Source organism: Rhipicephalus microplus, chromosome 3 (genome assembly GCF_043290135.1).
Source record: "Rhipicephalus microplus isolate Deutch F79 chromosome 3, USDA_Rmic, whole genome shotgun sequence".
Classification (NCBI taxonomy): domain Eukaryota; kingdom Metazoa; phylum Arthropoda; class Arachnida; order Ixodida; family Ixodidae; genus Rhipicephalus; species Rhipicephalus microplus.
The window spans coordinates 201,972,711-201,991,050 of NC_134702.1; the positions used below are offsets into that span (position 1 = coordinate 201,972,711).

At 43.2% G+C, this 18,340-nt stretch overlaps 1 protein-coding gene across 1 annotated transcript in view; it reads right to left on the reverse strand.

Annotated features, from left to right (window-relative positions):
• Positions 1-6,404: 6,404 nt before the first annotated feature.
• LOC142804099 (protein unc-119 homolog B-like) overlaps positions 6,405-18,340 on the reverse strand; it is a 51,532-nt gene continuing 39,596 nt past the window's right edge. Inside the window, exons 4-5 of the mRNA XM_075890672.1 lie at positions 14,761-14,933; positions 6,405-6,905 (exon numbers count right to left, since the gene is read on the reverse strand). Of these exons, the coding sequence (XP_075746787.1) occupies positions 6,784-6,905; positions 14,761-14,933 (295 nt within the window). The 3' untranslated portion in view covers positions 6,405-6,783. The remainder of the gene's footprint in view (positions 6,906-14,760; positions 14,934-18,340) is intronic.

Here is an 18,340-nt window from a genome sequence, read left to right on the forward strand (position 1 = left end):
ATAGTGCCAGAAGGTATTCAGTGCAATTAATGTTTCTGAGGGCTATTATGTGCTCCATCACGATTATTAACTATACTGCTCAGGATGCAAGGATGTAAGCCATGGAATACTGTGAAGAGGAGCTAAAGAGTGGTGCACAGGAACAGACAGCAGCACTGTTCTGCCCTAATCAACAGAACCAAAACACCTGGCATCTTATTATATATAGCAAGGCACAATGATGAAATCGTGACTTGAAGGAAATTCTGACTCTTCATGCCCAGAGAACTCAATGACAAAGAAATAAGCTGCAATCGGAAGTCACAAATATGGTCATACAGAAAAATAACATGACCTAGACACAGAAGTTAGCGCTAGCACATGTAATGAAAGAATGCTATTTTAATACAGACAATGGCTTTCACAGTTTGTTGCGTTTAATCATTGCACTCTATGTAGATCCATGCTTGGGTCTTCGGTTCCAGCATCGCCAAGCGAGCAGGCTGCACTTTGCAAGCAGCCCAGTTAAACGATTGCTTTACGCACTGAAGAAAATGGGCGGGAAGAATATGTGTAAATAGCACATTCATACTACTGATGGTCAGCGTGGTTTTTCACCAATTTTTTTCTTAATGCAAAAGTGGGACCAAAAGTAGTGTTATGTTTGCACACCGTGGTCAACTTCCAAAGTGCTACTCCATTATATAAAAGCACTGCACTCTTCTTAACTGCCACACGAAACAAAAAACAAAAAAATTTGTTTTTTACAACGACCTGCACCAGGTTATGCCCCATCACTTGAAGCCACACACAGGATTCCTTCTCATTAGTTGAAATGTGCACACTGCATAATTAAGTTGTTTTACACACTCTGTAAATTCCATCGGTGCATTTTACACACCAGCAACCTTGCCTTGTAATACCTATGTGTACCTGATGCAAGCATCTACAGATTTGCTAATAATTGTTCCTTAATGATGAAATCCATGCAGCGAATAGGCAAGCCCGCCAGCCTAATCTTGTGAAGACAAAAGGAAAACAACAAACACATAGACTGGCTGAAGTGCTGTCACTATTACGTGTCTACTTCATGTGCAAAGGCTGCAATAGTGCCGTCAAGTCCAGGTATCGCTCAACATTGCAGAGCTAATCAGAAATTGGTGCAGTTAATAAAGGGAGAGCCAGGAAGAGAGGCCTACTAAGTTGACAGGCACATTCACAATTAAGGGCACTAATTAGAGAAGATGAGAGAGACTTGACTATTGGCGGAGAATAGGTCAGGCTCGTATAACTCGCCCCGCCGCGGTGGTCTAGTGGCTAAGGTACTCGGCTGCTGACCCGCAGGTCGCGGGTTCAATTCCCGGCTGCGGCGGTTGCATTTCCGATGGAGGCGGAAATGTTGTAGGCCCGTGTACTCAGATTTGGGTGCACGTTAAAGAGCCCCAGGTGGTCAAAATTTCCGGAGCCCTCCACTACGGCGTCTCTCATAATCAAATGGTGGTTTTGGGACGTTAAACCCCGCAAATCAATCAATGGCTTATAGAAACCCGTTTCTTTAGCTTGAGAAGCATCGTGGACAGATGGCCGAAAATCACTACACTTGCACGGTCAGAAACTGTGGACAGAGAAGGCTATATTATAGTTCCGAGTTATTGGTAGTGACAGTATCACCATAACTTAAAATGAGCATTTTGTAAACGAATGTAAACACTGGGACAGATATTACACCTGAATTTGTGTCGGGCTACTGGAGGCCAAACGACCCAAAATGAAGCCATAGCCATGTGCAACGCATAGTAATGTATGGCAGCAACAGCAGTGTGTGCATCACGCATGCCTATGCAAGATGCATGATACTACGTAAGGTGCATAGTATCACTACAAGTGCCAGTCGGAGATTATTCTCGTAAAACATGAACATCCAGTGTATCGAAGAAAACTCGAGGCAGAGCAAGGACAGGGTACTACACAGAGCACTGAAACAAGCATCCCAGTCACACCTCAATGCTGTAAAGCATTGAAAGAATTCAAACACACAACTGCAATTTCATAGCCTACTCTACATGCAGACGAAATCAATGCAGTTTAACCAGCTTTGCCTACTTCACAATGAACTAACTTGGCTAATCCCCGATATTATTTTGGCCACATTGAATCCTCTACTATTGGCTGAAGGCATACCCAATTGCTGGTGCAGAGTATGAATGTCTGAGAGGGTTTATCATACAGTTGTAGCTTGACTGCTTTCCTGGCTGCTACTTTTCTCCACAGAGTAGTCCGATTACCTTTTTTTTTTGGTGGGCTGATATCTGGTTGCTTATTTGGCCACCTAGCCAGTGGCACTGTCCCAGCACTACGTAAACAGCTTTGGCCAATTCACTTTGATCTCTTTTAGCAACTATTAGGAATCGCGCATCGTACAGGGCAGCTAACGAAATTGCAAGAGGCAGTGTGAAACTACAAAAGTGTGAGCAATGAGGCACAATCACCAGAAAGCTGTGCGAGATGGCGAATCTATGAAAGTAATTTGCAGATCATGCGTGGCTCAAACTACGCACTGTAGCCTTGCCATACAACTTGAAGTGAGTGTGTATCAGCACGAATGTACTTTAAGAGCAGCTCCGGAGATACTTACGATCAGGCACCTTGTGCTTTAAAACTACCGTAAACAAGTGCTTAACTATAAAAATGCACTTGCATCACTCGCAACAGACTGCAGAGAGAAGGGAACTATGATCACAGCCCAAAGAGCAGAGAAGCTGCGCAGTGCCAACTTTTCAAGTGTCACAAATCACGAGGCATTAGCAGCTTCGTACTGCAGCTGCAACTGCTGAAATGACTACTTAGCGTGCCGTGCTGTTGGGCCAACCAACAGGAGCAAATCAGGTCGCCCAGGTTTGGTACACTGCAGTTTTTTTTGCACCATCCACATCTCCTACCCTCTGCACAGCAAACGATTCAGGAGTCCAAGCACGATCTACCCAATGATACAGCCTTGAATAAGTTGCGAAAGAAATGCTTGTAGTTTGTAAGCAAAAAAAAAAGCGATTGATGGGGGTGCACTCCAGCATAGCGACCAATTTTGTCTGTGCCTTCAGGATTGCTTGTTCTAACATGCCATAGTGACAACAGCCACACAATGTGCATGTCTGCACCGCTATATTTTAAAATGATCGGCTAAGTAAGCTGGCAACTAGCTACTTTTCTTGCTACTTTGAGACACTTTGTACGTACTCTACACGCTGCAGATCTGGAAACCCTGCATGACGACCAGCGTCAATCTACAGTGAAAGTGCCCTGCCGATTAGTTCTTCAGCGCTCAATAAATCTATTTTTAATAGCAAATTTAACCAAGGCGTGCAAACACGGACATGACAACCAAAACATGTCCAAAAACTTTGCCTCTCACCACTACCGCCACATTTTTTTCCTACAATATGCTACTACCTAACTCAACATACGGTCGTTCTCGCCTTTTTATCCTTCTACATGAAAAATAGTTATTGTCTAACATCCGGTCATGACATCAATGCACTTCAAAAAGTTAATTCATGAATATGCATCACATTTCAAAAGCAGTTATTTGCCTTTATTTAACAGGACTATTAAAATGCTTTCATTCTACAAGGCCTTTACACTACACAAAATGCAGCTCTTCAAGCCCTGCACGTGGCTACTTATATTATTACTTTATGAAATCTACTTTTCTTTGAGATTACATGCTCCCAAACACTGTGTCATGTTGGTAGCTATAACCTTGAGCACATACACGCACAAAAAATAGCTGTGGAACACAGAACATGAAGCTGTGTTCCACAGCTTCAAGCTGTGTTTTAATTTTTTTCTTCAAAATGCTGAGTCATCGGCTCCTTCGGCAAACTGGGACGTGCCTTCAACTTCCGAAAATTGAGTATTGGGCTCAAAACAAGCAAGAAAGCTAGTTCCTATTTCAAGCAATAAAGTAGTCTTAAGGCAATTTAAAACTTTATTGCATGGAAAGCAAAAGCATCAACTTGATATAATTAAATAACACACTGACAAAAACTCAGTATGGTGTCACCTTTGGTGGTGTTTTAAACAAAGCAAAACTGTGCCTAGACACAATACAAACAATCAAAAAAGAAAAAAAAAACATTTGTACAATGTTGTTAATGTTGTGTTCATATGAGCACACTACATCATTCCAACCACCTGTCTTGCAAGACAGTAGCTTGTACAGTAGGGTGTACAGTAGAATATACGGTAGCTTAGACTTCTGAAAGTGTCTTCACAACCATTCTCTATCAGTAGCTGTGTAGTAATGCCACGAAGGTTTGTGTAGACATAATTCTTTCATCTAGACACTGCTTCACGACAGTTGTGCTGCCCACTTAAATATGCCACAACTTTCCATTATTTCTGAAACAAAAAAGGTGTTTTCCTTAACACACATCACACCAGCATATGCTTCACTTTCATTAAACTCTGAAGTTTTTACAACACAAAGTGCTGCAGCCAAGTTTGCCCCAATTCATCAAAACTGAGGCATAAACCATTTTTAGACATTTGCGTAAACAGTTTCTCATCAGAGGTACATGTCGGGTCATATTAGACCTAGGTTCAATTCAGGAGAGGTCATTTGCCTCCCAACACAAAAGTAAGCTAATTTTGTGTGAATGTTTCAGTTTCGAAAAGGGTTTCGCCTCACGGCATGGTAAAAAACTTGGTATGTCCAAATATGAATTTAAACGCACAGCATGTAGGGAGCCCAGCAAGCATGCATAACTACAACTATCTCGACTCCACTAGCTGAACTTGGCTTTTTGGTTGCCATGGAAACAAGACAGTCTTAGCAGGTCCACCAGAATACTTGAGCGAAGCTGTTCCTTCTGTTCATAAGAGTTATTCTGTTAACCTTTACTCGTGATAAGCCAGACATATTGTGATAGTATTTACTGTAGGAGCGGATTCAATCCACTGTTCTATAAAGTCAAAATGAGAAATTTTGGCAACTCTTCCTAGACTGTTCTGAGCCACAGTTATTTTTTTTTCTTCATCAGTAATGATGCCTGAGCCCGGAGGAGGCCATGAAGAAAGTCGCATAGCAGATTCAACATACAAATAAAGCATATTATTAAGAGAAACTGAGCTTGTTCACAACTGTCTACCAACCATAGGCACCCACGTGTAGTTGGCACGTGTAAACGCTATAATACGGTTCGAACATCTAAACTAGGGCATGTAAAGACTTGGATGTTCTTGTGCATGCAGTAATTGCGCAGCATTTGTGACACTATGAGGTGTGCCGAAACAGACCACAGTTGTCAAAAATGATCTGTACAGCCAAAGAATGTCCCTACTGTAACCTCAACGAAGTCATCAAGAAAACCAGGTACTCAATGCAAAGCAGAAGTGTACGCAGCAATGTTGTGAAGTTATTTTACTCCCCAAATACAATGCAAAACAGAAATGACAAATAAAATAAACCCAGAAAAGTGGGTCAAGAGTTTTTCGATACTATAATACAATTTCGTCAACTCTGGACACAACTCAAGCAGCAAAAAATATTATTCTCAGAAAACCAATTATGTGCAATACAGTTCAAGCCCTTTGCCAAGCAGGAAACAGCGGGAAGCCTTCCAACTGTTTCTTAGATAAATATTTAGCCCGTGGTCAACTTCATACAAGTGCTTTCACCAGCAAGCACCAGACTAGCAAACATGGTCATGCATGGCTTAACCTAGCAAGCATTTCATACAAAAGAAAAACAAAGACCATCATCCTTACTCAACTCCTACCCTTACCATTTAAAACAGCACGCTCAGAGAAGTTTTACAAAAGTCGTGAACATTGCAGTAAACTTACACGAGAGAAGGTCACGGGTTCAATCCCGGATGCGATGGTTGCATTTCGATGGAAGCGAAATGCTAGAGGCCCGCTTGCTCTCCGAAGTCGGCGCATGTTAATAAACACTCTATGGTCCCTCCACTCCAGCATCTCTCATAATCGTATCGCAGTTTTGGGATGAAAAACCCAGATAGTATTACTAAACTCACAAAAAAGAGGACAGCTTATCATGATGTACTTTTTCATGTTGTGCTACTATAGATAGTATCTCGTTATGCTCATTAAGTCAATACTGCTCAGTTAGTGAGATAGAGTATGTGATTGGGGCCACTGTGGAAAGCTTTATTACTGTTTATTCTGTACCTTCTGTACCGCTCACAACAGTTCATTTGCACAGTGCTTTTTTCACGGATCTTTTAAGAACACCACTATAAAATGTGTCCGCGCACATTAGCTAGTCTAGAAACCTTCAGGTGAGGCAATGACTGACCAAAGAAGGTGCACACAATATCAACTTTTGCTCTTCCCAACTGCAGCAGCTTCCATAAGCAAACACGACAGACCAGTGGTCTAACACAAGAAGCGAGTCCTCACCATTACAAACGAATTCTAAGCCAGAACATGCCACGATGCTCTTGTGCAGAGGCTGTACAGGTCTTTCCACAGTTGGCATCTCTAACCTTGCTGCCGATTCCTGTATGCAAGGAAGAAGAAGAAAGCTCGTCCTCCTCCCGTGCTGCGACGAACCGTGTGCGTGCGGCAGATGACAGCGACCTAATGGCAGGCGCAGAGAAGTGTGCGTACGTGGTATGCGTAGTGTCCAAGATGAGAGGGTCACAAGTAGGAGCAGTCTATGTGCGAGGTACAGGCAGTCACCGTGTTGACCACGACGGTACTGGCCAAGTGGTGTGCAAATCTTGCAGCAGCGGAGTGGAGGCGACAAGGGGAAAAACGGGTCTCGCCAGTGGGACTCCTCCTCTACTGGCTCTGAAGACCGCCGTTGTAGGCATAGTCGGCCTTGTTGTGCATGATCAGCTTGTCGTCCACAAAGTAGAAGCTGTCCGACCGGGTCTCGAACGGATTGGCGATCATCTCGTCACCTGCAGCATCAGGCAGATGGGTGGTGGTGACAATTGTGGATATGTTAGCCTCGTTTGTCATATGGCTCGCTCCTTCAGGTGTGAGACGTTTGCCATAAACACAATGGTCAGACATATACACAGAAATAAAGTACACTGACACACAGACAGCGCGTGGGCCGGATAACCGCTGGTCATTAGGGGAACTGCCAGGATTCCAAGAGAAGGCAAAAACGTGAGGGGGAGACAGAAAGTTAGATGGGCAAATGAGATTAAGAAGTTTGCAGGTATAATTTGGCAACAGAAAGCCCACAACTAGGTTGATTGCCGGAACATAGGCCTTTGCCCTACAGTGGGTGTAATAAGGCTGCTGATCATGATGATTATACACTGACACTCAAAGAAGCACCACCAATATGCACACAAAAATACAACGAAAAAATACAACGAGTTGGGCACACACCTATATAGAAGCCATGATAGCGCATCATTAATCAACAACAGAAAGCGCATAGCTTATCACCATGATGTCACCGACCGGAGTAGCACATAAAAGCCAGGCACACAAAATAAAACCCCTAGTTGGTCTTGCTTGGTTACTGATCTATTCACTCGCAACGCAATGAAAGGCACAGTACGACACAGCTTAGATTGCTTGTAGTATCACACAGTGAGGTCCGCATACTACATTATCACGATGACACAGGACAGATGAAGGTGAACCGCTTCTGCCAATAGGTGGCTCAACACAATCATGATATTTTAAGAGGAATGCGACACCATAAGCAAATATTCTGTGCTTATAGAACTGCAACAAGTGTTTGATTGTAAACCAACTTCAAGGGTTAAATTATTTTTTTACACAGGCCAATAACTGACTTTTTTTAAGATTTATAAAAACCTGGCACATCTGTCAGGGGCTTATAAACAAATTCCACATGTCAAGGTATATTGTTCAAACTAGTGTAATGCCCACATCTTAAACTAGAGAGCTAGAAATATTGACAACAAAATTTTCACTGGAGAAGCAATCATGTACAGTTTTCGATGCTATTCACAGAGATGTTTTGAGACGAAGTACTTTTGAATGCCAGTACTTTATATATGTACCACAGTCCATGAACGTGCTAGTGAACAGAGTACTGCGAGGTTTTACGTAGCATGTAGGATGCCTAAATGACCACAACTGCCCAAATTTATTTTAAGCAGCATTGTACACCAACATGTAAATAAAGTCCGAGAAGTTTTTTCTTTAATAAACTATTGTTCTTTCAGGCATTTTCTTCATCCGAGCAAAATACCTACACTGTCAAGGTCTAACCGACTAATATCACTGGACTGTTGTAATGCAAAAGCATTACTGTGCAGGTTTTTGTATAGAGTCAAACTTGAGTGGATTAAAAGAAAATTTGAAATCGTTTGATATATATATACTTTGAAATATAAAATGTGCCTATCCAAAGATTAACTGAAAACTTTGCATCTCTAAGAGTGTGTCAGTATTGTGAAAAGCAGGCGCATGACCAATCTGTAGCTCGATGGAGATCTCAAGGGTGCTTCAAAGCTACGAAAGTTTCCACCAAGCTTGGCATATGTCTGTGCGCATATACTCACACGCAAAATTTGAGAATTAGGGGGGGGAGGAGTGTAATGCCAGTGGTGGTATGCCTTACTGCAAAGCACTTGTTCCTATACACCCTATATTGTATTCAACACAGCTGTGTTGACTATGAAGAGATGTATAGCACAACATGGCCATACACCAAGTCAAGTAAAGCGAATCCGTATGGAGCACACACAAAACCCTAGCTGCTCGAGGCATCCACACTTTCGTGTGTGTGCACTTTGCTGATTTCCCCTGCATAACTCGCACTGCACCGTGTATCGAAGGCCCTGTTTAGCCACATCTGCCAAGAGCAGCCATTTTAAAACTGTGATCTAGAATAGTGCTGTGCTTTATGCATTAAATGAAGAGGTGAAGCGAGCAGACACCTCCATTTGTCAATGTATAACAAATCTCACAATGTTGAGAGGGTGTACGAGGGACAGTGCTGTACCTCTGCCCATTGTTTGTTAAACGGTACACCTGTTTGTTAAGAACACATTTTTTTCTAGCCCCATACAGGGATGTTTAACTCTTTCGTTACCGCGCCTATAGAACTTGGGTCACCGGTGACCCATAAGCGCCGCGCGAAAATTTAAAAATACCGGCGCTCCTATGGACTAGCTGCGCCATCCAGCGCATTTTCTAAGCACTAATCTTCCATTTCCTGTGTAGTTTGTTTTTTTTCCGCGCGGCGGCGATTTTTATCGCCGGTTCAACTGGAAAAAGGCAGAACACAGTGTTCCCAAAAGTACGGCAACAGGACCGGATGGAATCCCGATAGAGATTATCAACCATTTGGGACCAGCGGGACAGGCGCACTTGTATGGAGCCATCGAGCGCGCTATAAAATCCAAGAGGATTCCTACGCACTGGCGCGAAAGTAGAATGAGTTTGATCTACAAAGGCAAGGGAGAAAGGGACAAGGCGAGCTCTTACAGGCCGATTACAGTCACGTCAGTGCTCTATAGATTAGCTATACAAGCCATCAAAGCCGAGTTGTTGAAGTGGGTTGAAAGTAACGGTATTTTAGGGGAACTGCAAAATGGATTTAGGCCGGGTCGACGCTTGGAAGACAATCTTTTCGTCATAACCCAGACCATCGAAATTTCGGCAGCACAGGGCAGACCAACATGGCTACTGTTTCTGGACATAAAGGGTGCCTATGACAACGTGGACAGGGGATTGCTGTGGCATATACTGGAAGAGGAGGGGATTGGGTCGGAATTTGTAGGGCTGCTAAGGGAAATATATGAGGGTAACAAGGCACACATTACATGGGAAGGGCGTACATACACAGAGCCCGTGTACATTCGAAGAGGTTTAAAACAGGGGTGCCCTCTTTCGCCATTGCTGTTCACACTGTACATTAGAGGAATGGAAAGACGACTAGAAGAGAGTGGATTGGGCTTTGATTTGTCACACCGAAGCAATGGAGTGTTAGTGGAGCAACGGATTCCGGGATTGATGTACGCAGACGATATAGTGCTGCTGGCGGATAATGCGGAAGAACTTCAAAAACTGGCTGACATTTGTGGTGATGAGGCAACGTACCTAGGCCTACATTTTAACCCACAGAAATCTGGAGTCATGGTGTTCAACGAGGAAGCTCATGTAGCACCAATAAGGATACAACAGGAAGCCATACCATTAGTAAATAAGTACAAATACTTGGGGATCTGGCTTAATGAAGGAAAAGACTACCTGAATGCTCATGAAGAACACCTCAGACTGAAAGGGAGACGGAATGCAGCAGTAATGAAACATAGAGCACTTTGGGGACACAATAAGTACGAGGTAGTACGAGGCATCTGGAAAGGGGTAATGGTGCCGGCGCTCACGTTCTCTAATGCCGTATTATGCTTAAAGTCAGATATCCTGTCGGGGCTGGAGGTTAACCAAAAGGCAGTCGGCAGGTTAGCTCTGGGAGCTCACAGTAAGACTACAAACGAGGCTGTACAAGGCGATATGGGTTGGGCTTCATTTGAGGCGAGGGAAGCACAAAGTAAAATACGGTTTGAGGAGCGACTTAGACATTTAGATGAGAAGAACTGGGCAGCCAGGGCGCACAGATACCTGTACCTGAAAAGTGTGGACACCAAATGGCGGAAGAGGACGCGAAAGCTGGCGACTAAATATAACTTGACCGCGGCAAATAAGCAAAGGGGGCCAGTTAAAAAGCAAGTGAGGGAAACAGAGACGCTCATGTGGAAAGAGAGGATGGAAAAGAAGGGATCGCTGGGAATCTACAAGGCAAGCAAACAAGAGATCCGGAAAGAGAACTTTTATGACAACAATAAAGGTAGTGCGTTGCTCTTTGAGGCGCGGGCTGGCTGCTTGAGAACTCTAACTTACAGGAGCAAATATTCGTCACAGGATGAGACATGTGTTGGATGTGGCATAAATAAAGAAACAATCGACCACATAGTCATGGAATGTCAAAAGATTCAGCCGGATAGAAATGGGGGGAAGGTCACACTTCCTGAGGCGCTGGGCTTCGCGGTTGATGGAAGCATTAACTGGTCAGCAGTAGGTATTACTAAGCAGCGGCTGGAGTATTGGTGGAGGAAAATCAGAGAAGTCGATAAAATAACATCCCAGCCAAGAGTAGCGGCTGGGCTAAATTAAAAAGACATCCGAGTTGAGGGACAGAATTTAAACTCGAACTATTAAGGTAGGCTAGATGGCGCATGCCGTCACCCCGATTCAAAGGGGAGGCCTTTAATCATCATCATCATCATCAAAGTGCGCAGTTCGCTTGTTTTGTTTACGAAGATGGCTGACGATCTGGCCGCCGGACCCTCGCAAGAACGACGTCTTTCTGGCAATTCTGTCGCATCTGCAATTGATTATTCTGCTGTTTCTAGCAGCAGTGACTCTGAGGATAATATCGGATCGTCGGATTTTAGTTCTGACGATGGAGATTCGCAAAACCTGCCCGGATCGTCGTCAGCTGTTCGGCGGTAAGTTTAGTTTTTTAGCACGTCTCAGGTTACAGATTTTTTTAGGCCGCTTGAGATGTCGTAAGGATGTTGGCAATATTATATCTCTTATTTACAGTGTCTCTACAGTATATGGTGGAGATCTGCTGCCATCAGCCCAGCAGAGAGTGGCGTTTAGCCCAAGAAGAGAACCAGGCCTTGACCTCGGAATGGTGCTGCGCAGTGAAGCAAAGCGGCTCACAAAAGCGATCGACGTTTTTGTGATGTTTTTCACAGCGGAGGTAGTAAATAGGATTTGTGTGAACACAAATAAATATGCGTGGACGCAAATCCTGAAGAAGCAGTCCTATGCCGAGGCTGATGGTTCGTGGAAAGAAGTGACGGCCGCGGAGATGATGAAATTCATTGGCCTGCTGATCTATATGGGCATCGTCGAGCTGCCACGGCTACATCTCTACTGGAGCAGAGGCTCCTTGTTTCCGGGTTTCGTTCCTCCCAAAATAATGTCGAGAACGCGTTTTTTTGCTCTTCTGGGTATGATCCATGTCTCGGACCCTGACGAAGAAAGCGGACGAAAGTTGGATAAAATTTCTTGGCTGCTTGAGCACATGAATGAGCATTCAGCGAAATTTTTCCAGCCACGGAAAAGCCTTTCGGTGGATGAAAGGATGGTAAAGTCGAAAGCACGATCGGGAATTCGCCAATATATCAAGGACAAAGTTGTGAAGTGGGGTTATAAGTTGTGGGTGCTTGCTGACCCTCAGACAGGCTACACCATACAATTTTATGTGTACACGGGCAAGCGAGAGAAAGCAAGCGCCAATGGCCTAGCTTTTGACGTCGTTACAAAGCTGTGCGAGCCATATCTGGACCAGGGCTACCATATCTATATAGACAATTTTTACACATCCACAGCTCTGTTCCTGCATTTGCTGAAAAGGTGTACGCTGGCTTGCGGCACAACAAGGAAGGATCGCCGTGGATTTCCGCAACAGATGAAAGACAGCAGCTGGGAGAAGAAGGCTGAAAGAGGAAACATTCGTTGGTTGAGAGAAAGTGGTGTTTTGTACCTGCAGTGGAAGGATCGGCGAGTAGTGAACATGATGAGCACCATCCATACAGCCAACAACCATGTGATTGCAAAGCGTCGGGTGAAAAAAGATGGGAAGTGGCAGGAAATATCTGTGCAAAAGCCAAAGCTCGTTGATGAATACAATGCTGGTATGCTTGGCGTCGACAAGTCCGACCAAATGATTGCGTCGTATAACGTGCTCATCAAATGCGTCCGATGGTGGAAAACTCTGTTTTTCCACTCAGTTGACATTGCTTGTGTCAACAGCTATGTCATTTTTCAAGCTCATCGCCAGCAGCATGCCGGAGCATCTGAGCTGCTAAGACCATCAAACTTTGACCAGCTGGCTTTCCGAATGGAGCTCGCCCAGCAACTTCTCGATCTTGAGGAGAGGCCACAGGTTCCCACACCTCCTCAAACCAGGTCCACCCAGCACAAGCCATATAGATTGGAGAAGCGGAGAAGATGCAAGAAGTGCTATGAGGACAACAAACTAGACCATAAAACAAATGTCATCTGCAAAACCTGCAATGTTTGCTTGTGCTTCACTACAGCCAGAAACTGTTTTGCCCAGTACCACGCCAACCTTAGGAATTGAATTTTTTCACAACTTAGAGCTTTGAGATAGGTTCTAGAGCTTGTGGCTACTATTAGACATTGTAATGTGAAGCTATATTTGTTGATTACACATTTACAACTTTTTTTTATGGTAAAGGCATACCTTACGCTGTTTTGGTGCAGTGTTCAGAGTTATGTTTCGTGTTTGAGATTTTTTTCCCGAGTTCCTATTCAGCACAATTTTTTAAAATGCCCATGGTTCAACAGCTCATTTATCTATTTATTTAGTAACATTCATTGCATTGTTCTGTTTGAAAAATTTGTAGAGGAAAAAAATATAATTGTGGCACTAGATGGAACAAGGCAGTTTCCACTAGGCAGAAAAAAAAATTTGTAACTCATATGATTTATGACCTAGGCAGCTCAAACTTTCTTCTTTTATAGACCATTGATTTGAAAGCATTTTGTATATTTCAGATTATTTTTCTTTTTTTCTGATTTTGTGTTATAAGCACCGAATTAGAAATGTTCTATGCAATTTTCAATAAATCTTGTTTTTCAAGAATATTATTACTTGTTACCCCCAAATATTTCTTTTTAAAAGTAATATCATTAGAAAGTACGTTTATTTAGCTTTCTATTGATATATAGCATGGCACTGTAACAATGATAATGTCTACTACAAAAAATAATTACAAAAACCTACAAAAAGTGGCACATTTTCCCACGGTAACGAAAGAGTTAAGCAGACTGTACTTTAATTTTATCCCATGAGATGAGGATACAGTTATTTCCTCAAGTTAGTAGTAAATTCAAACATTTTGTCACGTTGAATATTCATACTTACTTGCAAATGATGCCCTGGTTGCACAAAAGCAGCTTCTTTGTTTTCAAGATAGAAAATTCAAAATTCCTTACTTCTATGTATTCAGATGAAAGCTCCAAACTAAGCCTGCTATTGACTCTTATAGTGAAAAGTGCCAGACAGTGTTAAGAGAATACATTGCTTTAGCATTTAGTACTCAATAACCACAATCATATTGGAAGTGAAATCATACTGGAGTATTGAAATTGCCTTCCCAAATTTATTGCCCTTGAAAAAAATCCAGAAAAATCCAAGCTTTCATAAAGTACGACCTTTGTTAAATGACTTTATTATGCATTTTTTGTATTCATGTTTCCATTTCTTTTTACCACTGTACAATAAAAATATTACACTTATCACGTTATGAGCACCGCGATTACTTGTATTATCAAGTCCAGTTCTTTTTCTCTTTGTCTGATGTCATTTTTCATTTTGTTATTATTTTAATTTTTGCTCCATCGCATCATTGTATTCTCTGCCTCTTTACAGCGAACTTTGGTCGTGCAATTTTTTTCTTGCATGATCTGTGCTTTCTGTAATGCTGTTGAGTTTATGCTTTCAGCATTTGCCGAATTATGCCTCATTTCGAATCCGTATTCTCCTCCTCCCCCCCCCTTTTAATGCCCTTTTTAGGGTCTTTAAGAGTTAATAAATGATCATGATATGGCAGGATTATTACGGAGGTAGAGGCTTATGCGAGTAAACTGCATCAATAGTATATCATGTGATGATGAGGAGTGGCTATGATATATTTGTGGTGGCAGGATACAAACTTGGGTGGTGCAACATGATGCAAAACTATATAATCATGCAGGAATTATGCATGCAACACTCACACAAGTCCTGGGAGAGGGTGGGAAACTCGTAGATGTGCTCGCATGTGTTCTTGCTGTTGGGGATGCAGAACCCAAACTCAAAGTCAAACGTCTTGAGCAGCTTGTCCCGGAAAAAGTGTCGCTCGATCATGCGGAACTTGCTCACGGGCTTGCTCCCTACTGTGAACTCCACTCTGCGAGGCCGGTGATTAAAAAAGGTGAGACAGACAATACTGAACACTATGCAATTAGTGCAGCTGGCACGAATGCACAGCAGATGAAAGAAAAACTGCAATTCACTCGTATGCAACACAAAATTATATAATGATAAAAGGCCTGTGTAGAATGATCAGCACAGCCACAGCTTCAGTTCGCACAGCAACCTTCATGGAGCTCTTTGTAAACTCTCTTAGGCTATCTACTGCTGCACAACTCCAAAGTACTAACTACTCAATAAGTCATCATAATTTTGCTAGTGAAGGGCCAGTTAAATGCCTGTAATGCAATGTGAGCACCTATGTAGCTGCAACACACTGCTGCTGCTGTGGCTGTTGTTAATGATGAATCATAATCAGGGGCGTAACCAGAGGGTGGCACACCGGGCCCAAGCCTCCCCACCGAAATTTTTTTCGCCATGACATAGAGAGCGTAAAAATGACAATTTTAAAGTGGTACCCCTCCCTCCCCCTGCCCCCCCCCCACGAGAAAAATGTTTGGCTGCTCACCTCATCATAGCAGAGATCTTTTTTTTAATAATGGGAAAGAGCTTTAAACCACCTGTTCGTACAATTCACATGGTGGTGCCCAGTGCAATTCTATGCCTCTGCTACTAATATATCATCTTTGCAGGCTCTGCAGTAGAATACTTGACGGCCAAGCAAAATTGTATGGCTTTGTTTCAGGCTACAACATTTTTCGACAACTGCGGTATACACCACCGGCACCAAAACTGGAAGTCGTGAGATTCTGAAAGCTCACGCCGTGGCTTCTCTGAAAGCCACGTGGCTTCTCTAAATGAGAGTGTAGCAGTCAAGATATGTTCAACGTGATCCGAACGTCAAACCAGGCATGGCTGGCCTTAAAAAGGTTTTGTACAAGCACATTGGGCCAGTAGGGCAATCGTGAAAGTAGCTGTATAAACTGCTTCCTTACTCTACACCTGACGGTCTACCTTCATGCACAATCTGCCTAACTGGTAGCACGCTGTTTACGATTTGAAATGCAGTGACAAATATGTTCACAGTTACGCATCATACTATTTCGATGTTGTGCACTCCATTTCACTGTCATGCGGCTGCGCTTGTGTAGAGCAGACGACACCACATGCAGCTAAAGGGGCCTTGCAACACTTGTTTATGTAGTCATGGAACGGTTTCTCTAAAGGAGCTTACTGCCTCCTGAATTCACTGCCACAAAAATGCATAGAATACTTCCAGCGCGAGCAGAGTAACAAATATTTGTCGCATGCGGCAATTGCATTATCTCGTCTCTCGTCCCGACAAAAGCACTGGAAGCTAAGCAGGGGGGTATGGCACGGGCAAGAAAAATACTAGTCACGCCCACATCATGACTTCGAGCTTTTTTTGTTTTCTTAAAAAATGCAACTTTTCAGTGAGAATGCACGTGCACGCAGAGACAAGTCTCAGACTCTCGTGGCGATCCCTGCAACGAACGAGCACGCCATGTTAGATCAACCAATGCCCGACAGGACAGCTGTGACGAGTGATATTTGAGCTTACCGTATTCTAGCTTGCTTGTTCTCAGGAGCTTCGACTACCAAACTGTAGAACTTTTTGATCAAAAGTGTTGTGGTAGGGTCCTTTAAGGGACCCTGCAACACTTTTTCAGCATGGTCACAAAACGCTGTCGGTTGGTAGTAGAGGCTTCGGAGAACATGCGAGCCAAATATTATAGCGCAGCACGCTGCCAGGAGTTCGCAATAAGTTCCAGGTCGCATGGTGCGCTAAAACTTGCTTTCACTTCTCTCGACATATGACAGAATAAGCTTAAATATCACTTGTCATAGCTGTTTACCAGCCACTGGCTGATTTGAACATGGTGCGCTCAGTCGTCGCAGAGATCCCTATGATAGTTCCAAACTTGTCCACGCGTGCATGTGCGATTGCACTGAGAAAAGTCGCATAATTGGAAAAAAAAAAGTACTCAAAGTCACGAGGCACACTTGATGTATCTTATTTGCTCATGCCATCTCCCCCTGCTTAGCTTATAGTGCTTTCGTCGGGATGAGAGAAGAGAAAATGCAATTGCAGCATGCGACAATTCTTTGTCACTCTGCTCATACTGGAAGGATTCTTAAAATTTTTGCATTGTTGAATTTATGAGGCAATCTTTTTTAGTGAGTCCATTTCATGGCTACTTGGAAAACGTGTTGCAGGGCCCCTTCATGAGAACACAATTCTCTGATGGAATTGGAAAGCTCAAGCCTATCGGTGCATTGCCAGAAGTGTGGTTGTACGCCTGTTTCTCCATTTCCTAATTGACTAAATTTATGAGCCAAAGACCGAGTGAGCTCATCAAGGTTGCACACATCTGTACACATTTGCAAATATCCTTCATTCAAGCTTTAGTGTCTTTGCCCAACAAAGACGTCTGGGAGCAGAATGAAGGATGTGGCAAAGAAAGTGTAACAGTGATGTGTGCAAAGGATTTCCCTCTCTTTGACACATGCACTGTACAGATTCAACCTTTTTTGTGTAGGTCTCGATTCTTTCAGTCTAAAACTCGGTCAAAATCAGGCAATTTGTCCTGCCATTACCTCCCTTACATGATCATGTCTTCCATTTTTGTGCTGTATTTACAATAGATTCATATTCACAACTGACCCAACATACTACACTTGAAGTGTTTCTCTTCACATTGGCATGGTGCTAGTATTATAAATGAGTGGATGAAAATATTTCATCTTCCACCTTAGAAACTTTCACAGAACAGATTCACCATGCCAGCATAGCGAGTACTATCATGAGCAGTATGAATGACAACATGTGAGCACATGGGAAATAGCCTCAAACCCAGTGTGAGGAGATTCACCATAGCATGTTGAAAATCACATAAAAAGGGTGACACAGCCTCGCTTAAGTGTAGGCCCTATCGCCTCAGTAGTGTATATGTCGTCAGCCACTTGCAGTGATAAGGCAAGAAAACCACACAGAGCACAAAAGTGTGCAGTCTATAGCTCTGCATAATACCGCTGATAATGTGTTCTTGCTCGTGTGAGTGTGTAGGTGTGAGCAATACACAAAATCAAGATGTGTCAAAATGTAAATCGACAGCACTGCTCTTTGCTAAGCGCCAGCCGTACAAGAGGCGCATAACGTCAATCCGTTACCTGCGTCACACATTCCACATGTCCTAAGAGTAAATGTGTGGTGAGGGTGACAACACTTCCTGAATAAGCGTGGCCCTTTCCTCAGCATATTTGCTGGTATTATTGTCCTAGATCTGTAAAGCCTATACTCAATTACAGGTCGAGCCACTCTAAGCTAGTGAAGAGAAGTATCGTTACTACGAGTTTGGGTTTTGCTCTGAAAAAGTCCTGTCAACACAGAATGAAAATGAGCTTTGATAGTCAAGTAGAGAA